The following is a 15,586-nucleotide window of genomic DNA, read 5'->3' as shown; positions in this document are numbered from 1 at the left end:
CTAGCCCGCTCAAGCTAGCATACTCTCTGTGCCGGGTTTCGTGATGGCGGCGAAGGTTGAATTCTTTAAACACGGCCACATTTTCTTTACATATAATACAAATGGCACGGTCCTTCCATGGAACAAAAAAATAATCCTTGGTCCATTGTTCTTTAAAAACCCGACACTCTGTCAATTTTCCTCACTTTACTGCACGCCATTACACTGCTGTTCAACTGTAGCATAATATTTTCTGCGCATGACTTCGATCAGCTTGTAAGGTGGCGGAAATTCGATCATAAACATACGTCATATAAATAATACAGACACACATATTAAATTATATAAACTATAAATGGTTAATAAAAAAATATTTTAGTGTTAAAAAAACAAGATGCAAATGTAACAGATGTCAACCAGAACGTTACATAACGTTGCTTTTAAAGCGTGATAGAGGCGCTGGCGATCTGATTGACAGTTCCACTGTTTGGCTCATGGCCACTACCAGAGCCGCTCTGGCCACTACATACTGACGGCCTCGAGTTCTAATCTCAGGTGACGGAATGAACAGCGATTACCGCCCTCGTTTGGAGAGTCATGTTATTATTTCACAAAACAAGTTGGACAACTAAAATAAAATATTTTCAAAAATATTTTATAATTTTTTTTTTTTTTTTTTTTCTTCTTTGGGCCAGTTCAAATGGTGAGGTGCAGAGAGGTGGAGGGCCGGTCAAAGGGGCGTGGCGGGCCGTATGCGGCCCGCGGGCCGTAGTCTGGGGAACCCTGATTTAGAGAGTCATGACTTTGCTCATCAAAAATGTGACCAGCCTTTTTGAAGTGAGCATTGAAAGCATTAGACATACCATCTGAATCTGAAATAAAAGAATCACTGACCTTCAGTTTTTGTGGGAAACTAGAAACCTTCTTGTTCTGAAGTGATTTAATTGTTTTCCAGAGTTTTCCAGAACTTAGAATGGTCATTAAAACAATCAGTGGTTAAGCTCAGATAGTAATCAGCTATTACTTCTCTCTCCCCCCCCTTCGCTGCTCTCTCTCTCTCCCCTCCGGTACACGGCACCGTAAGACGTAGTGTGTAGTTGCGTTTGTTTGTTTCCCCCTGTCTGTGTTGTTTGTTTGTGTGTGCGTGGTGGCTGTCACTCCTGGCTCCCGGCTCAACCTCCACTCACCTGCTGCAATCAGCTGTGCACCCTCCCCGACTACACACCTGCTTTCCATCAAGCCATTTACAACGGCATATCAACGGAGGCTCCACAACCTTTCTCCGCCAGATCGTCAAGTATCAGCCGTATCTCGCGTCTCTCCTCCGGTACACAGCACCGAAGTGTGGAGTTGCATTTGGTAACGCGAGATACGGCTGATACTTGCACATTAGTTTCTGTTATGGATCAGTATCAGCAGTCCTGCCAGTAACGTCACTTTATTATCAATGCTACGTTAGTTATAGCCTGATATATGATAGCTAACTTCACAATGTTGTGATGTGACGTTAGCTAACATTCTGTAGCTAACGCCGATCACTCGCCAAGATAGCTGCCCAGTTCTCAACTGGTTCTCCACACACCACAGCTCAATTTCTCTCGGATGGCCGTTATTTCTTCTAATCCTTGGCTGCTCCTGGTCTCTTGGACGCCTAGCAGGCTCATAATTATAAGGTTGTGGTCCGTCTTACACCTGCCGCTCTCCCCCTTGTTTCCCCCATGTTACGTCACACGTGGGAGGTCACGTGCCGAGGCTTTTTTATGCGGAAGTGAACATTTCTTACAAAAACGACGCCAGATGTCACTGTAGTGTATTTTTCTGTATATTTTTTAGAAAATCTAGTGTATTCATCATTTTCCTACACATTTATTCACAGGTGTCTTTAACCTGGAAGTTGCTCTTTAAGGACATTTCGGCCAGGGGTTTAGATATTTGTTTAAGGATTGGCCAAACAGGAGAGTGTGTGCACCAGTCTGCCTTGATCTATGAATTCATGTCCGTGACACTCACAGTATCTGCTGCCCGCAGCTGTTTTATAGAAGGAAAACCTCCTTCACTTCATGCAATCTCTGCAGCACCAGGAGGCAGCGGGAGGGTTAACTCAGCCTCTGAGAAGACGAGCGCGCCGCGCAGTGCCTTTCACGCACCGCCTTCACTGTGTTTACCTTCAGAATCATTAGAAAGGCTAAAGAGGGGTGTGGCTGATGTGTTTTAACCACACACACCTCTACAAACAAACACACACGCACACACACACATGCTTTAAACGCAGACTTTTGTTCCTCCATGTTTCGTTGTTATTGTTTCACTGAGCGGACCCGCACATTTTTTTCAAACGCTCCCTTTTTTGGTCCATCTGCGGCGGTAATAGGTTTTGTGCGCTGTGATGATTCGGCTGTATCCTTTAGTAATGAATATTAAATGTTGTGAGGAAATCTTTCCACCAATAATTCCAATAAGTAATCCAAAATGTATTCACTTCAGGTTTACGAAAGTAACTGTAATCAGATTACACGTTTTTCAAATGTAACACAAGCTGAATACAGTTACTTGATTTTTGTATTCATTACGTAACACCGTTACATGTATTCCGTTACAAGTTACAACCCAACCCTGTCCGCGGATTGGTCCATTTGGGCCTGTCCGCGGATTGGTCCATTTGGGCCAATCCTGTCATTTATTGTTGATTTGGGTGTTCACAAGTCACAGAACCCAGGAAGAAAACAATGGAAAATGAGAAATCTCCAACGAGGCGTTCTGGGGCAGCATAGACAGGTATTTTCTGTGTTAGTTTTACTCGCTACAGGGTGTACTTTGAGGGTTTGTGACTCTGCAGACCGTTTACATGCATAAAAACCTTCATAACACACAAGGGGACGGGTAATAACCGGAAAAGCATGACATGGGCCCTTTAAGTACATTTCAAAGACCTTCTGTACTGAGAAGAAGTTTAGGCAGTACTTAAACTTTCAGTCTCAACGCATGTATCTCTGTACTACTTGAGTGAAGGATGTGTGTACTTCTCTGATCCAAACCAACAAGCGGTCAGAGAAATGATGCCAAAACGAGAAACACGAACAGTCAGTGTCCACAGGTTGGGTTTGATGATGAAGGCTTGTGACTCATCGGGCTTCTTTTTAATTAGCTACATGGTCATTAGGACGTGTTAATTGTATGCATTGTGTTACTGCTGTGTCAAAGTCAGCTAAGGGCGAGGCGCGGCAGAAACTGTGTTTCAGTGACTCCCCAGTAATGCGGTGTGACCCCAAGTAATTTCAATATGATAATTGGAAGAAGTCCTCCCGACCCCCTCAATGTGCGTGCAAGCACACACACACACACACACACACACACACACACACACACACACACACACACACACACACACACACACACACACACACACACACACACACACACACACACACACACACACACACACACACACACACCATGGAAAAGCAGTACAGCACCCCCTTTTGGTAGGCGTACTGAAGGTTTTCAAAGGGTAACTAGCCTTCAACTTACCATCTCTGCTTGCAGGAAAACATGTCAAGCATTATGAGAAATGCACAAAAGCTTAGTCAACATAGCTTTCCAAATTACACTGCTTTATAAAGGACTGCACACCAATGCACCCTTTGCACCGCTGAGCATGTCATTCATTGATATGTTGCAATTTGCTGCCAAGGTGATGCTGAAAAAAGGTTATTTTAATCCTTTCTAAAGCCAAGCAACCCCTATGTGGAGAAAATTACCTATTCATACATCACAATAGTAAAATTCACCCCTGCCAATAATAATGCAATTAAGAATTGAGGCCTTAAGGCAGGGAAAACATTTAAATTATTTTCTTTTCTGTGCTCAAGGCTGAATATGACCAGATTTTACACAGAATGAAATGATAATTAAACAAGGTGCTTTTTTTACTTAAATCCTGTGTGCAGTTTCTCCTGCAGTGAAAGTCTAAATTTACCAGCCATTGGAGTTTGAACTGCCTACCCTACACTAACATAGCCTCAGTAGCCTACAGCCTAGGGGTGATTCAAGACTGCTGAAGTGTCGTGTCAGTGTCACACCTATTCGGAAGAGTTATGAAATTCACGAGTGGGCTGAAACCATGGATGTATAATAATAAGAACCTAAGGCTGAAACTGTAGCACGGCAGTTGCCATTTTGGTTCAAGCCTCCAAAGGGATATAGCGGATGTGCCAGGAGCAGTAGTGCATTCAAGGTCTGAACAGAAAGTCGTAATAAGGACAAATAGCTGTTAATTGAATTATTTGTGTAATATCAAAACGTGAGATGTGACTCGGATGTGTAAATGAGTCTGACATTATTTTATATTCTATTTACGCCTTCTGGTGTATTCATATCTTATGAATTGGTATTTAAAGATATGTGTATACTTAATTTGTGAACTGAATGAGCAACAATGGTATGCAAAAGGCCACAAGATCAGCGGATGTTTATATTCTCCTATCTTCTGTAATACAGTTATGTTACAATGTGTTTGACTATTTGTATTACTTTGTTAAACCTCACCAGCAGAGGTTGAAAGTAAATACATATATTTACTCAAGTGCTGTACTTCCGTACACATTTGGGGTACTTGTACTTTACCCGAGCATTTTCATTTTGTACGACTTTATTTACTACATTTATTTTTAGATATTAATTTACCAGTTACATTATACATTTATGGGTTTTGAGGCAAACAACTTTAGAACACTTTTAAAAATATGTTATTAATTATAGTTAATATATTATTTGGTATACATTAAATCATCTAACATAATATTTAATTCACTAAAACAATGAGTGGGTTAACAGAACATTTATTGGAATTAAGATTGTTTTGTTAAAAAAATATGTGCTGCTCTTGCTTTAAAATATTTTAATATTTGTTTTGCAATAACTGCTATTACTCCAAATACTTTAAGTACATGTTCCTAATCGCACTCTTATAATTTTACTTTTACTGAAATGCGTGGTATTATAATTTTTACTCAGGTTAAGAATATTTGTGTTACGTAACCTCTGGTTTCAGAAGGCGGATTTTCCCTAAGGACAGTGAATGCAGCATCGCTGGCAGTCTTCCGCTTGTTGGATAAACACGCAGCTTCCAAACATGACCGCTGCTGTCGTTGTCCGGAGGTTAGCAGCTCTGTCAGGGGCTTCTGCGGTGGCAGCAGGGGCATACGGGGCTCACGGTAGGGTCACTGCACATTAGAGTATTCGCCATACTCATGCAATAGCTAAAACAGCGGGGAAACAGTGCCATGTCAAGCTAACCACTCCAGCCTCCGTTGCAAAAAATGCCAATTTAAGATTAGCTTCTATAACGGTGCTTTTGTTGGACTAAAAAATAACACATATCTGCTGCTAATGTAGAATAGGCTAATAGTTAGTTTGGCATACAAATGACACTCAAAGCAGCAGCATGCTAATTTACTAAATAAACAGTTTTGTAATGAAGGTGGCCGCCCCCTGTGTGTCATGGAGGAGTCAATGGCAAACGTGCAGTCAGAAAGTCAAGTTAGTATGAATTAAGCTAAACATTGCTCTATTTACTTTTTTTTACGAGACATCAGACATAATCATGTTTGGAATGCACTATTTGAGACAGTTATATTTATACCCCTCAGTATTCACTACTGCCATTGATCAAAAGCATCAACAAAAGCCTAAACTTAAAATCTTCAGACATTAGTTACTCATTCAAAACAAATGTGTTGTGTGGGGAACTTATAACAAACTATTGATGCCATTTAAATTGTCATAAAGTGTGTAAACATATTATTTCTTTCATTTTTCTGTTCTAGGCTTCAAAAACAGCGACCCCGATGACTACCAGAGAGTGGTATGTTAATATTGCTGTGATGGCAAATGTTGATGTTAAAAAAAACACTTTTTACCTGATCACTGTCACATTCTTGATCGTGTCAGAGATCATGATCTGGATTATGCAGGATTAGTCTGAGTGCTGTTCTCTCTTTGTGTCTTGCTTTTCCAGCTATTTGAAACAGCCAACAAGTATCATTTCTACCACAGCCTGGCTCTGCTGGGTGCTGCCCACTCCAGCAAACCTGCTGTGGTGAGTGTCAAACCTAATACCAACTGTTAGCCCTCAAGTGTCCCTTTTGAAAAGGAATTTTTAAGTGTCATTCTGTCATAATCCGTCTGTCCCCACTCAGAAAACCAGCATGGAATTGAAAGAGAAGTTGTTATTGTAACTCCTTTACACACAAATCTACAGTACATTTTAGCTACAACATGCATTGCTTATTCGTTATTAAAAACGATTTGAATACAAAATGACTGAAACAATGGGGTAAAAATTGAGACTGGTAGCTTTTTAAATATGTTTTTTTCCCTTAAAAGAAGGAGAAGTAACAATAGGATGTTATCATCACATTAAAAATAAGTAATAATATTATGTATACCTTCAGTACTAAGGGCATGTGTATTTATGCACGATATATAATTTACAAAATAGGCAACCATAAAATAAATGAATTATTCAGAAGTGTACAGATTTGTTCAATATACATTTTGTCCTATTTTCAGATATATGTTTCTAATTTTGTTTGATGCAGAATCTAAAAAGAAACAAGGCCATTTTCTTTCACGCTAAGTAGTAGAAGTACGAAATAACTCAATTTAATATATGACAGCCTTTAATCTTCTTAAATAAATGTGTTTGTGCCGCTGAATCTAAAAGGAACAAGTACATTTTCTTAAACTTACATTTTAAACCTAATAAATTACATCAATTAATCTGCTTTTTGTCAGTAACCTAATTTATAAAATGTTTGTCTGTGTCCCCTCTCTACAGGCGGGGACGCTCCTGATAGCGGGCATGGGGATGTTCTGTGGCTCTCTGTACCACCAGTCCATGACCGGAGACCCTGCTCTACGCAAGATTGCTCCCATGGGGGGTGTAGCTATGATCGCTGGCTGGCTGGCTATAATTCTTTGAACTGTAACAGTTCACGTCCCCTCCACAGGGCCGCTCTGTGACGCTGGACTGTCAGACTGTTAATGGATGAACTGCAGAGCTTGGGGGGGGGGGGGAGTTTAGAAGTGCTGAGTAATGTTGCCCATCTAATCGCTCCCTGTCCAGGGGTTGTGGGTGTCAACGGCAGATAAGGTCACAGGATTATCACTTTTCTACCATTGCTGTCTGTTTCTGATTGCTGCCCTTAAGTTAAAATGGATACACAGAGAATAAAGCATGTGTCATCTCGAAAAATTGTTGACTCATTTCCACTGGTATGTCAATTTTGAACTTGGAAATCAAATCTAGAAGTTCCCGAAGCTTTACTTAACAGTGAATAAAAACAGTTTCTATTTATGTTTCTGTAAATGTATACAGCAGTGGTATTGCAGAAGTAGAGCAAAAATGAAAAGAATATGAGGAGAAATAAATACTTTTTCTCACACATTGTTGGGTTGCCTGATTTTTACACATTACTTTCTAATTACTTCTCCAAGTAAATGTTTTCAATCTGCCTAATACATGTCCTTTTCACTTCACTACATGGTCTTGTAAAGGTTGTATTTTGCTGATTAGCATACCAGACAAACAATGTAATTGGTTTATAAATTATTATTCATTTTTATAAAGGAATATAATGCAGATTAAACTGACTACCTGATCGATTACAATTGTCTCACTTGTTAATACATTAATGACTAATTCACTATTCAAATACATAAAACAATCACCCTGAAAGTGTTAATTCTGCATAATGAGTACTTTTAGGAATAAGTCTTAAAGGGCAATTATAGTCCAGACTGAAATTCCAATTATCTTTAGACCTATAGTAAGTAACATTTATTTATAAAGCCCTTTTTCCAGACATAGTCACAAAGTACTTGACAAAGCATTAAAACATCAAGCCACGTGTAGCATTCCCCAAGATAGGTTAGATACTATACATGCACATAATCAACCCAGTCTCACGGCATTTCGTGTTATAGTCACGACATTTAATCTATTGATTCGTGTTCACCAACACGATTTCCCCCTTTTTTTCGTGTAACATAGAACGATTTTAAAAGCAATGTATTTCTATTGGTAGTACGTTTCGTGCCTGCAGCACGTCTTTTTGTCCGTTCGGGTCTTGGAAAACCGGAAGCTGTGGGGTTCATAAAAACATGTTCTTACTCAATATCAAGCCACGATTATTGTTTTTATTTTAAATCGTATAATGTCTGACTTTTTTTTTCGTCTGTGAGGAAAATAAATGGGGCTCAGAGCCTCAGAATACTGAAATCTGTATTTTTTTAAATCTTTTTTTCCTTCTAATTTGTTATTCTTTTAAAAAATAACACACTGTTATTTACTCACCAATAACACACAATTATCCTTGTTTTTATTTATTTGTTTAATTCCACAATCTCGGGCTTTTTTGGCGTCCGTCAGGAACTGAATTTCAAAATAAAAATAACCGGAAACCGATGTAGGCCTATAAGGGACATGATTCACAGCCACTGAACTGATTACCCAAGATCCTCAGCTATGGTTTAAACTCGCAGATTGGATGTTTTAGCCGCAATGCATGTAGGGATATGGTGTTAATGCCATATCAAATCCGAATTATTATTTTTTAAAGAAAATGGTACTTTATTCCGAGTGTTTTTGCTTTTCTCTTTGAAAGTCATCACATAACTGCATTGTAATACACGGTTCGGCTGCATTGCATATTCAAGATCTGCCGTAGTTCTTTATTTATAGAGCCCTGATGAGAAGACCTTTGGAAAAACTGGAAGAAATGCCGTCGAAACTGAATACTTGACGTGGATCATAAATATGTCAACAATTAAACAACATCTTCAATTTCTCTTCACGCAATACGTCTCCTTGTAGTATCAACACTAATTCGGCTGACTTTTACATTTGATCTAATTCATAGGTTATATTTACACCATAACGGTGCACAGCTGATATAAAAGGACTTGTAGTTTTTAAAGATATTACTGATTTTCTTTGAATATAAGAATGTAAATACTGAGTATGAAATAGTATAGCAATATGCTTTAAAATTATGTGAAAGCATGAATAAAACTTCACATCTTCAGATGTTGTACATACATAAGTGTCCTACACTAATAATACAAAGTTATTATAGCTGTGTTCACCTTGTGTGCACCGCCAAGTGGTTAAAGCACGTTATTGAATTATTGTTTTTATGTGTTATATTTGATGAAAAAAATATTTGAGTACATACTTTCATAGGGGGGAAGTAGAAGGTCAATGATAGAAATATAGAATATAAAAAATCAAGAAGATACTATAAGTGATCTCTACAATAAAACAGTTTAGTGCAGGATGTACAAAGATATTAATAGGAGGATGTGCAAAACAGAAAAACGAATTAACCTTTATTCAAACATTAAATAATACTTTAGATTAAGGTCTTCTTTTAAATAAGAGAAAAGCTTTGGGGGTATCAAAAGATAAATATTAAGCCTGACAAAGTACTTAACGTCTAATATATTGCTTTCCTGCAATGTTAACTATGTTGAAGCACTTATTTTAACTGATATTATACTCTTATGTATGTAGATAATATAATCTTATATTATATTACATTAAAAATGTAATAATTCACAGTAACATTCTGGTTAGGGGGTTGCCAGTAGATTACTTGATTGACAATACAACAACTCAATTTAGCATTTGAGAATATCTAAAAAGTCATTATTAATTAATCAACATACAATATGTATTGTTCTGTGGGTTATAGACATATGCTTAAAATATGCATTATTATGAAAATTATGCAAAATAAACCATAAACAATTTGGAAAGGATTTAATGCAAACACACTTTTATTTAAAAAGGCAGTGTCAACATAAATACTACTGTAAACAAAAAAAACAGCAGTAAGAACGTTTTTGAACAAATGCATTATAAGCAACATTTAGAAAACAAACTGTACTATTAAAACATTTTTAAATGTGCATTAACACCATTTAAAAAATATACATCAGTAAGAACATCTAGAAAATATGCAGTAATAGCTAAATGTGGGGCTTGTGTTTTGCCTCTTGAAATAGTCCTGTGAGGTAGGTGCATGCTTCACTTCAGGAAGATTCTGGATGGGTGCGGACAGTCCTGATAGAAAGAGGAATCTTCTGGTTCAGGTAAAGATGACCAACACCTTGCTGGTCCTTGTTCCTTTCCTTACCAGTGCTTCCATTGTAAAACAGCAACAAACAAAAATAACTCTAGAATCGGGAATGTACAATAACAATGCTTATAAAGCTGGTAATACCAAAGTGTCTTGTGGCATAATGTGGCAACGTCAGTCTGTCAAAACAAGACATGGAGTGAGAGAGTGAGAGACAAGAGAGAGCTCACTGACCTTTATGAAGTCCCATTCAAAGTCAAGGAGGTTCTTCAGTGGTGTGGAGACGTGTGTGTTGACTGTGGCAGACTTCTTCTGGAGACAACCTTGCCCCGGATGGCCTTTGTTCCTCTCTCTGGGTTGATACCAATGAAGCGCCTGAAATCAGAAAAATATTAAGATCAGAGTCTGAATGGAAAACTATTAGGAACGCTTTGTTTTCTTAAAGGGGTAGTTTGGGTTTTATTCCATAAGGTGATATGAGTTACTAACCGGTACTGACATAATGGGGTATTTAGTGTAATTGCGCTGCTTGATTTTTCCTATCAGATCCTTCTAGATCTTGGAATTATTTCATTTGTTGAAAATTGCCAATGTATTACTACGCACTGGAGCCAGTTCACATATTACGCCTCTATTCAAGCTTATTGGCGGCTTGATATGGGAATCGGCTCCACTGAATAGTAATACACATAATTAACAAAGAAAATATTTTCAAGATATACAGAGTTTGTACAAGAGCATCAAGCAGCAGAATTACTCCATATATGTTGTATTCTCGTGTGAATGGTTCATGTTTTTTTTTTTAACCGACCCTATGTTCTGCTATTCATTTTTGCATAACAATTGACCAGCTCGCAGGGAAATGTATGACTGCCTGCCTGAGTTAATGTCTGTGTCAATACCGGTAAGTAACTAATACCATCTTATGTTAAAAAAATCCAAACTATCCGTTTAAGTGTGAAAATAAATGATTTGTGGTTATTCAGGTTTCAAAGATTTTAAATTGTAAATAAAAAAACATAATGATTACAAAGAAATGAAAGGAGTCTTACCTCTGAATGAATTCCAGAGTACCGGCTGCCTCTTCCTGATACTGAAGGTCGAATACATAGTAGATCCCAAAGACAGCAGCAAGTCCCGTCAAAAAGGTTGGTGTGATGCCCTCAGATATGACACGGCCCTCAAGGGTGATCATCCATCGCCGTCCAGTAGTGACTTTCCCGGTTCCATCTGAAAGTTATAAAGTAATAGCAACATCAGAATGCATCTCACCTTGCGTAAACATCTGTAAACTCAAAGAACAATAGCCAATCTGATATATAATATGTCTATCAATGAAAAGCACACCAAGCAGTATCAGACGAGGACTTGCAGGTAGAGTGAGGGTTGTCTCAACGTCAGCTGCGGTGGCAGACACCTGTAGAGAACAGACAAAGACACTAACCAAATGCATAATGAAACATATTATGCATTAATGTTGATTAGGCTAAAATATGTCAACAAGAAGCCCAGTATAATTAATTACTGGCTGCTTTTCTGTACCACCTGTATCAATCTTCGTGCTGAAATTTATAATAAACCAAGTTGGCTATGAAATCAACATTGAAATAAATCAATAAACACTAACACACATTAAAATCAGCTTGTTCTCCTCTCAAAACCACCTTTCTACTTATCCCAACTCCATTCCAACCGTCAAGTTTGTTTAGTGTTTTTTCGTCGCATTTGCAGCTATTAAAAAGGGGCAAAGATATTAGTGATGGGATTTATGGCTCTTTGAAGGGAGCCGGATCTTATGGCTCCGTTCCTTTCAAAGAGCCGTTCAAAAGAGCCGTTCAAAAGAGCCGGTTTTTTTGGCGGGGTTACTTGGTTTGTCTGTGAAATAATCACCAGGATAATGATTGACTGTATTGCCAGACCTAATGTCAATAATCTGCTTTGTAAACACGACACAAGGTGGCGCCATATCCATGTCATTCATGTCCGTGAATGTACTACTTTGAATTTACCCTCCGTATGTGTTAAGTAAATAAAGTTGCCTTGCCTTGAATGAAATTCACGCAACTCTTAATATTAGATACTGTGTTTTTAAGTGGCGATGGAGATCATTTGTTGGCCCTGCTTTAAAGGATATTTTGCCTTTACAAATGGTGCGCTTTTTTGGTTGAAGTGCATCAAAATGCTGCTGCGTTTTCGCGTTTGGCTCATTTTCCATCCGAAAAACACTTCGTCTACCTGTCCTGTAGCCTACCACTTGTTATGACTTCTCTCTCTCTCGCGTATTCCGTTAAGACCCACCCCATCTCACTCCTCCTGCTGAAACCTACTAATCAGAGTAGGGGCGGGTCTTCACAGAATAAGTTTGGGGAACAAAATCAAGCTTTTTAACAGGCGAGTGGATTTTGGCAGGCAGTGAGTGCGGACTAACAATTGAACGATAACAAGAACGGCTCTCACCAAGTACGACTCGGTTCCCCTCGTTCATACCAAAGAGCCGTTCAAAAGAATCGGCTCGTTCGCGACCGACACATCACTAAAAGATATCAGCTAGCTAGCAAGCAACAACCGCTAACGTTGGGCTGCCAATACGCAATTAACCCATATCTCACGCACTCACGCCACACTTGCCTTTCCTCACGCTAAGTTTTCGTCCAAAATAAATGTATATAAATATAAAAATAAAGTGAAGGAACAGCAAACCGAGCGGTCTACGAAATGAGACGGTCTTCTGGCTTAGTTCAGTAAAGTTGGAACGATATTGGGAGATTCTGATTTCACGGATCAATAACTCATGAACAAAACGTTATTCAGACACAAATGACGTCTCCTAAGTACCATGGTAAGGTTGACAACGAACTACAATCACATTTTGATCAAAAAAAGCCAATATGCGCCCTCCTCCGAGCTGGACACATTACATTGGTCTCTATTTGCAGCCGGAGTAGAAACGAGTGCTCAGGGACCGTCTTCAAAGTGCAACTCCGAAAAAAGAGAATACAATAATATTAAATCACTTCACTATTATACAGCTTATTACTACCAAACTCACTACACACATCAATAGTCTCCTGTGTGTCATACTACAGCAAGGAGTTTAGAAGAATATGCTTTTGAATAATTGTGGGGAATATTTATAATGTAAAATCTTCAATAAATATGGCATTTTAGTGCCGGTAAGAAGGAGTCGGAGGCGGAGTATTTAGAAGGGATTTCCACTCTTTATTTTCCATCAAGCAATAGTAGTATCATACATGTACTCAGTGAGGAGAGTCAAGTTAGAGTGCGTTGCTAGCTCTAGCTTGGCAACCTATATCTCCGGTGTTACGCTAAACCAGGTCCGTGTAGGAACTGTGACCCAAAAGTGAATTATGGTCAACTAGAGTCACCACACAAGCCCCCCCAGAATTCACAGATAAACAAAGTCCGTGCGGCGGGGAGGAACAACACGCCGACCCCCTCTACTCCTGAGTATGGGGGCAGGCAAAACAACCTCTGAACGTGCGGTTCCCGGCAAAGTGGGAACCGGGACCACAGGACTCAAACCTGTGGCGGGAATCGAAGACGGGGGGCGACCCCGTCGTGGTGGACGGGCCAACACCACCGGTTGCTCCAAGTCCAAATGAGCAGCCTTAACCCGGTCCACCGAGACGGTCTCCGCCTTGCCACACGTGTCGACCAACAGGTGCTTGTCCCCCTGCTCCAAAACCCGGAAAGGCCCATCGTAAGGGGGCTTAGGGGGCCCCTGTGCGCGTCGTGGAGGATGAAAACATGCCCAACCGAGCGTAGCTCTGCTGGCACCTGAGACCCCGGTGCGCCGTGCTGAGAAGTCGGAACCGGAACGAAAACCTCCACCGCATCTTGCAGGAAAACCCGTTGAGCCGTTGGAGACCAAGGAACTGATGCCTTGGGTAGGAATTCCCCTGGGACTCTCAGGGATTGACCGTAAACCATCTCCGCCGTGGAGCACTGCAGATCCTCCTTAGGCGCGGTCCTCAGGCCCAACATCACCCAGGGCAGCTTGTCGACCCAGTTACCGTCCGTAAGGCCGGCCTTGAGCGCCGCCTTCATGGAGCGATGGAAGCACTCGCAGAGGCCGTTAGCCTGGGGGTGGTAAGCGGTAGTCCTGTGCAGTTTGACCCCCAAACTGTCTGCAACAGAGCCCCAGAGCCCTGAAGTGAACTGTGAGCCCCTGTCTGAGGAAATGTCTGACGGGGTGCCAAAACGACACACCCACGTCGCGATAAAAGCCCTAGCCACGTCAGCGGCTGAAGTCGACACAAGAGGAACCGCCTCTGGCCAACGGGTCGTCCTATCCACCATGGTGAGGAGGTCGGAAAAACCCTGAGAGGAGGGCAACGGACCTAGTAGGTCGATGTTAACATGATCAAACCTCCTCTCTGGCACTAGGAACCGCTCCAAAGGGGCCTTCGTGTGGTGGTGCACCTTAGCGCGTTGACAAGCCACGCACCCCCCAGCCCAAGCTCTTACATCCTTTTTCAGCCCACACCAGACAAACTTCGCGGCCACCAAGCGCACCGAAGGTTTAACGCCAGGATGAGACAAGCCGTGCACCGCCTCGAAAACAGGACGCCTCCAGTTGGCGGGGACGACCGGTCGTGACAGACCCGTAGAGACGTCGCACAGAAGGTTGATGCCCACGTTGCCGAACACCACGTCCTCCAGGCGCAGCCCAGCGCTCTCTGTCTTCAGACTCTGGACGCTGGAGTCGGTGACCTGGTCCGCCGCCATACGAGCATAATCCAGGCCTAGCTAGACGGCTTCGATGACGACCCTGGAGAGGCAATCGGCAACCAAGTTCGACTTGCCAGCCACGTGTTTAATGTCTGTGGTAAACTCCGAAATGTAGGAGAGCTGCCGCTGCTGACGTGCCGACCAAGGCCCCGCCACCTTTGACATGGCGAAGGTGAGCGGTTTGTGGTCTACAAACGCCGTGAACTCACGGCCTTCCAACAGAAAACGGAAGTGCCGCACAGCCAAATAAAGACCCAGGAGCTCCCGGTCAAAAGCGCTGTACTTGCGTTCCCTCGGCCTCAGCTGCCTGCTGAAAAAGGCGAGCGGTTGCCAAGCTCCGTCCAGCCACTGTTTGTGTACCGCGCCGGCTGCATAGTCCGTAGCATCCGTAGTGATGGAGATGGGAGCCTTGGATGAAGGGTGTGCCAGCAAAGCCACTTGAGCCAGCGCGGTCTTAACTTCCGTGAAAGCGACTTCCGCCTCTGATGTCCAGTCGATCGCCTGAACGGGGGTCTTGCCTTTCAGAGCCTCATACAATGGCCGCATGATGTGGGCGGCCCGGGGGATGAAACGGTGGTAGAAAGTCACCATCCCCAGGAACTCACGCAGTGACCGGGCTGTAAGCGGGCGAGGAAAAGCCTCCACAGCCTCCACCTTCGCCGGCAGGGGTGTTGCACCGTCCTTGGTAACGCGGTGCCCGAGGAAGTTAATGT

At 41.4% G+C, this 15,586-nt stretch overlaps 1 protein-coding gene and 1 long non-coding RNA gene across 2 annotated transcripts; one reads left to right on the top strand and one right to left on the bottom strand.

The window, feature by feature from the left end:
• Positions 1 to 5,042: 5,042 nt before the first annotated feature.
• On the top strand, positions 5,043 to 7,424 carry tmem256 (transmembrane protein 256). The gene is made up of 4 exons (XM_079668222.1): positions 5,043 to 5,192; positions 5,805 to 5,842; positions 5,996 to 6,076; positions 6,818 to 7,424. Exons 1-4 carry the CDS (start codon positions 5,057 to 5,059, stop codon positions 6,959 to 6,961), a joined length of 399 nt encoding a protein of 132 aa, XP_079524348.1. The 5' UTR covers positions 5,043 to 5,056; the 3' UTR covers positions 6,962 to 7,424.
• A 2,601-nt stretch (positions 7,425 to 10,025) lies between these two features.
• LOC307034033 lies at positions 10,026 to 11,655 on the bottom strand. The gene is made up of 4 exons (XR_013806748.1): positions 11,469 to 11,655; positions 11,174 to 11,351; positions 10,356 to 10,496; positions 10,026 to 10,218 (listed from the first exon to the last, which is right to left on the bottom strand). It is a non-coding gene; the product is annotated as an uncharacterized lncRNA (long non-coding RNA).
• Between the last annotated feature and the right edge of the window lie 3,931 nt (positions 11,656 to 15,586).

Source organism: Notothenia rossii (genome assembly GCF_949606895.1).
Source record: "Notothenia rossii genome assembly, chromosome: 3".
NCBI classification, from domain to species: domain Eukaryota; kingdom Metazoa; phylum Chordata; class Actinopteri; order Perciformes; family Nototheniidae; genus Notothenia; species Notothenia rossii.
This window is presented reverse-complemented; position numbering and strand designations above follow the sequence as displayed.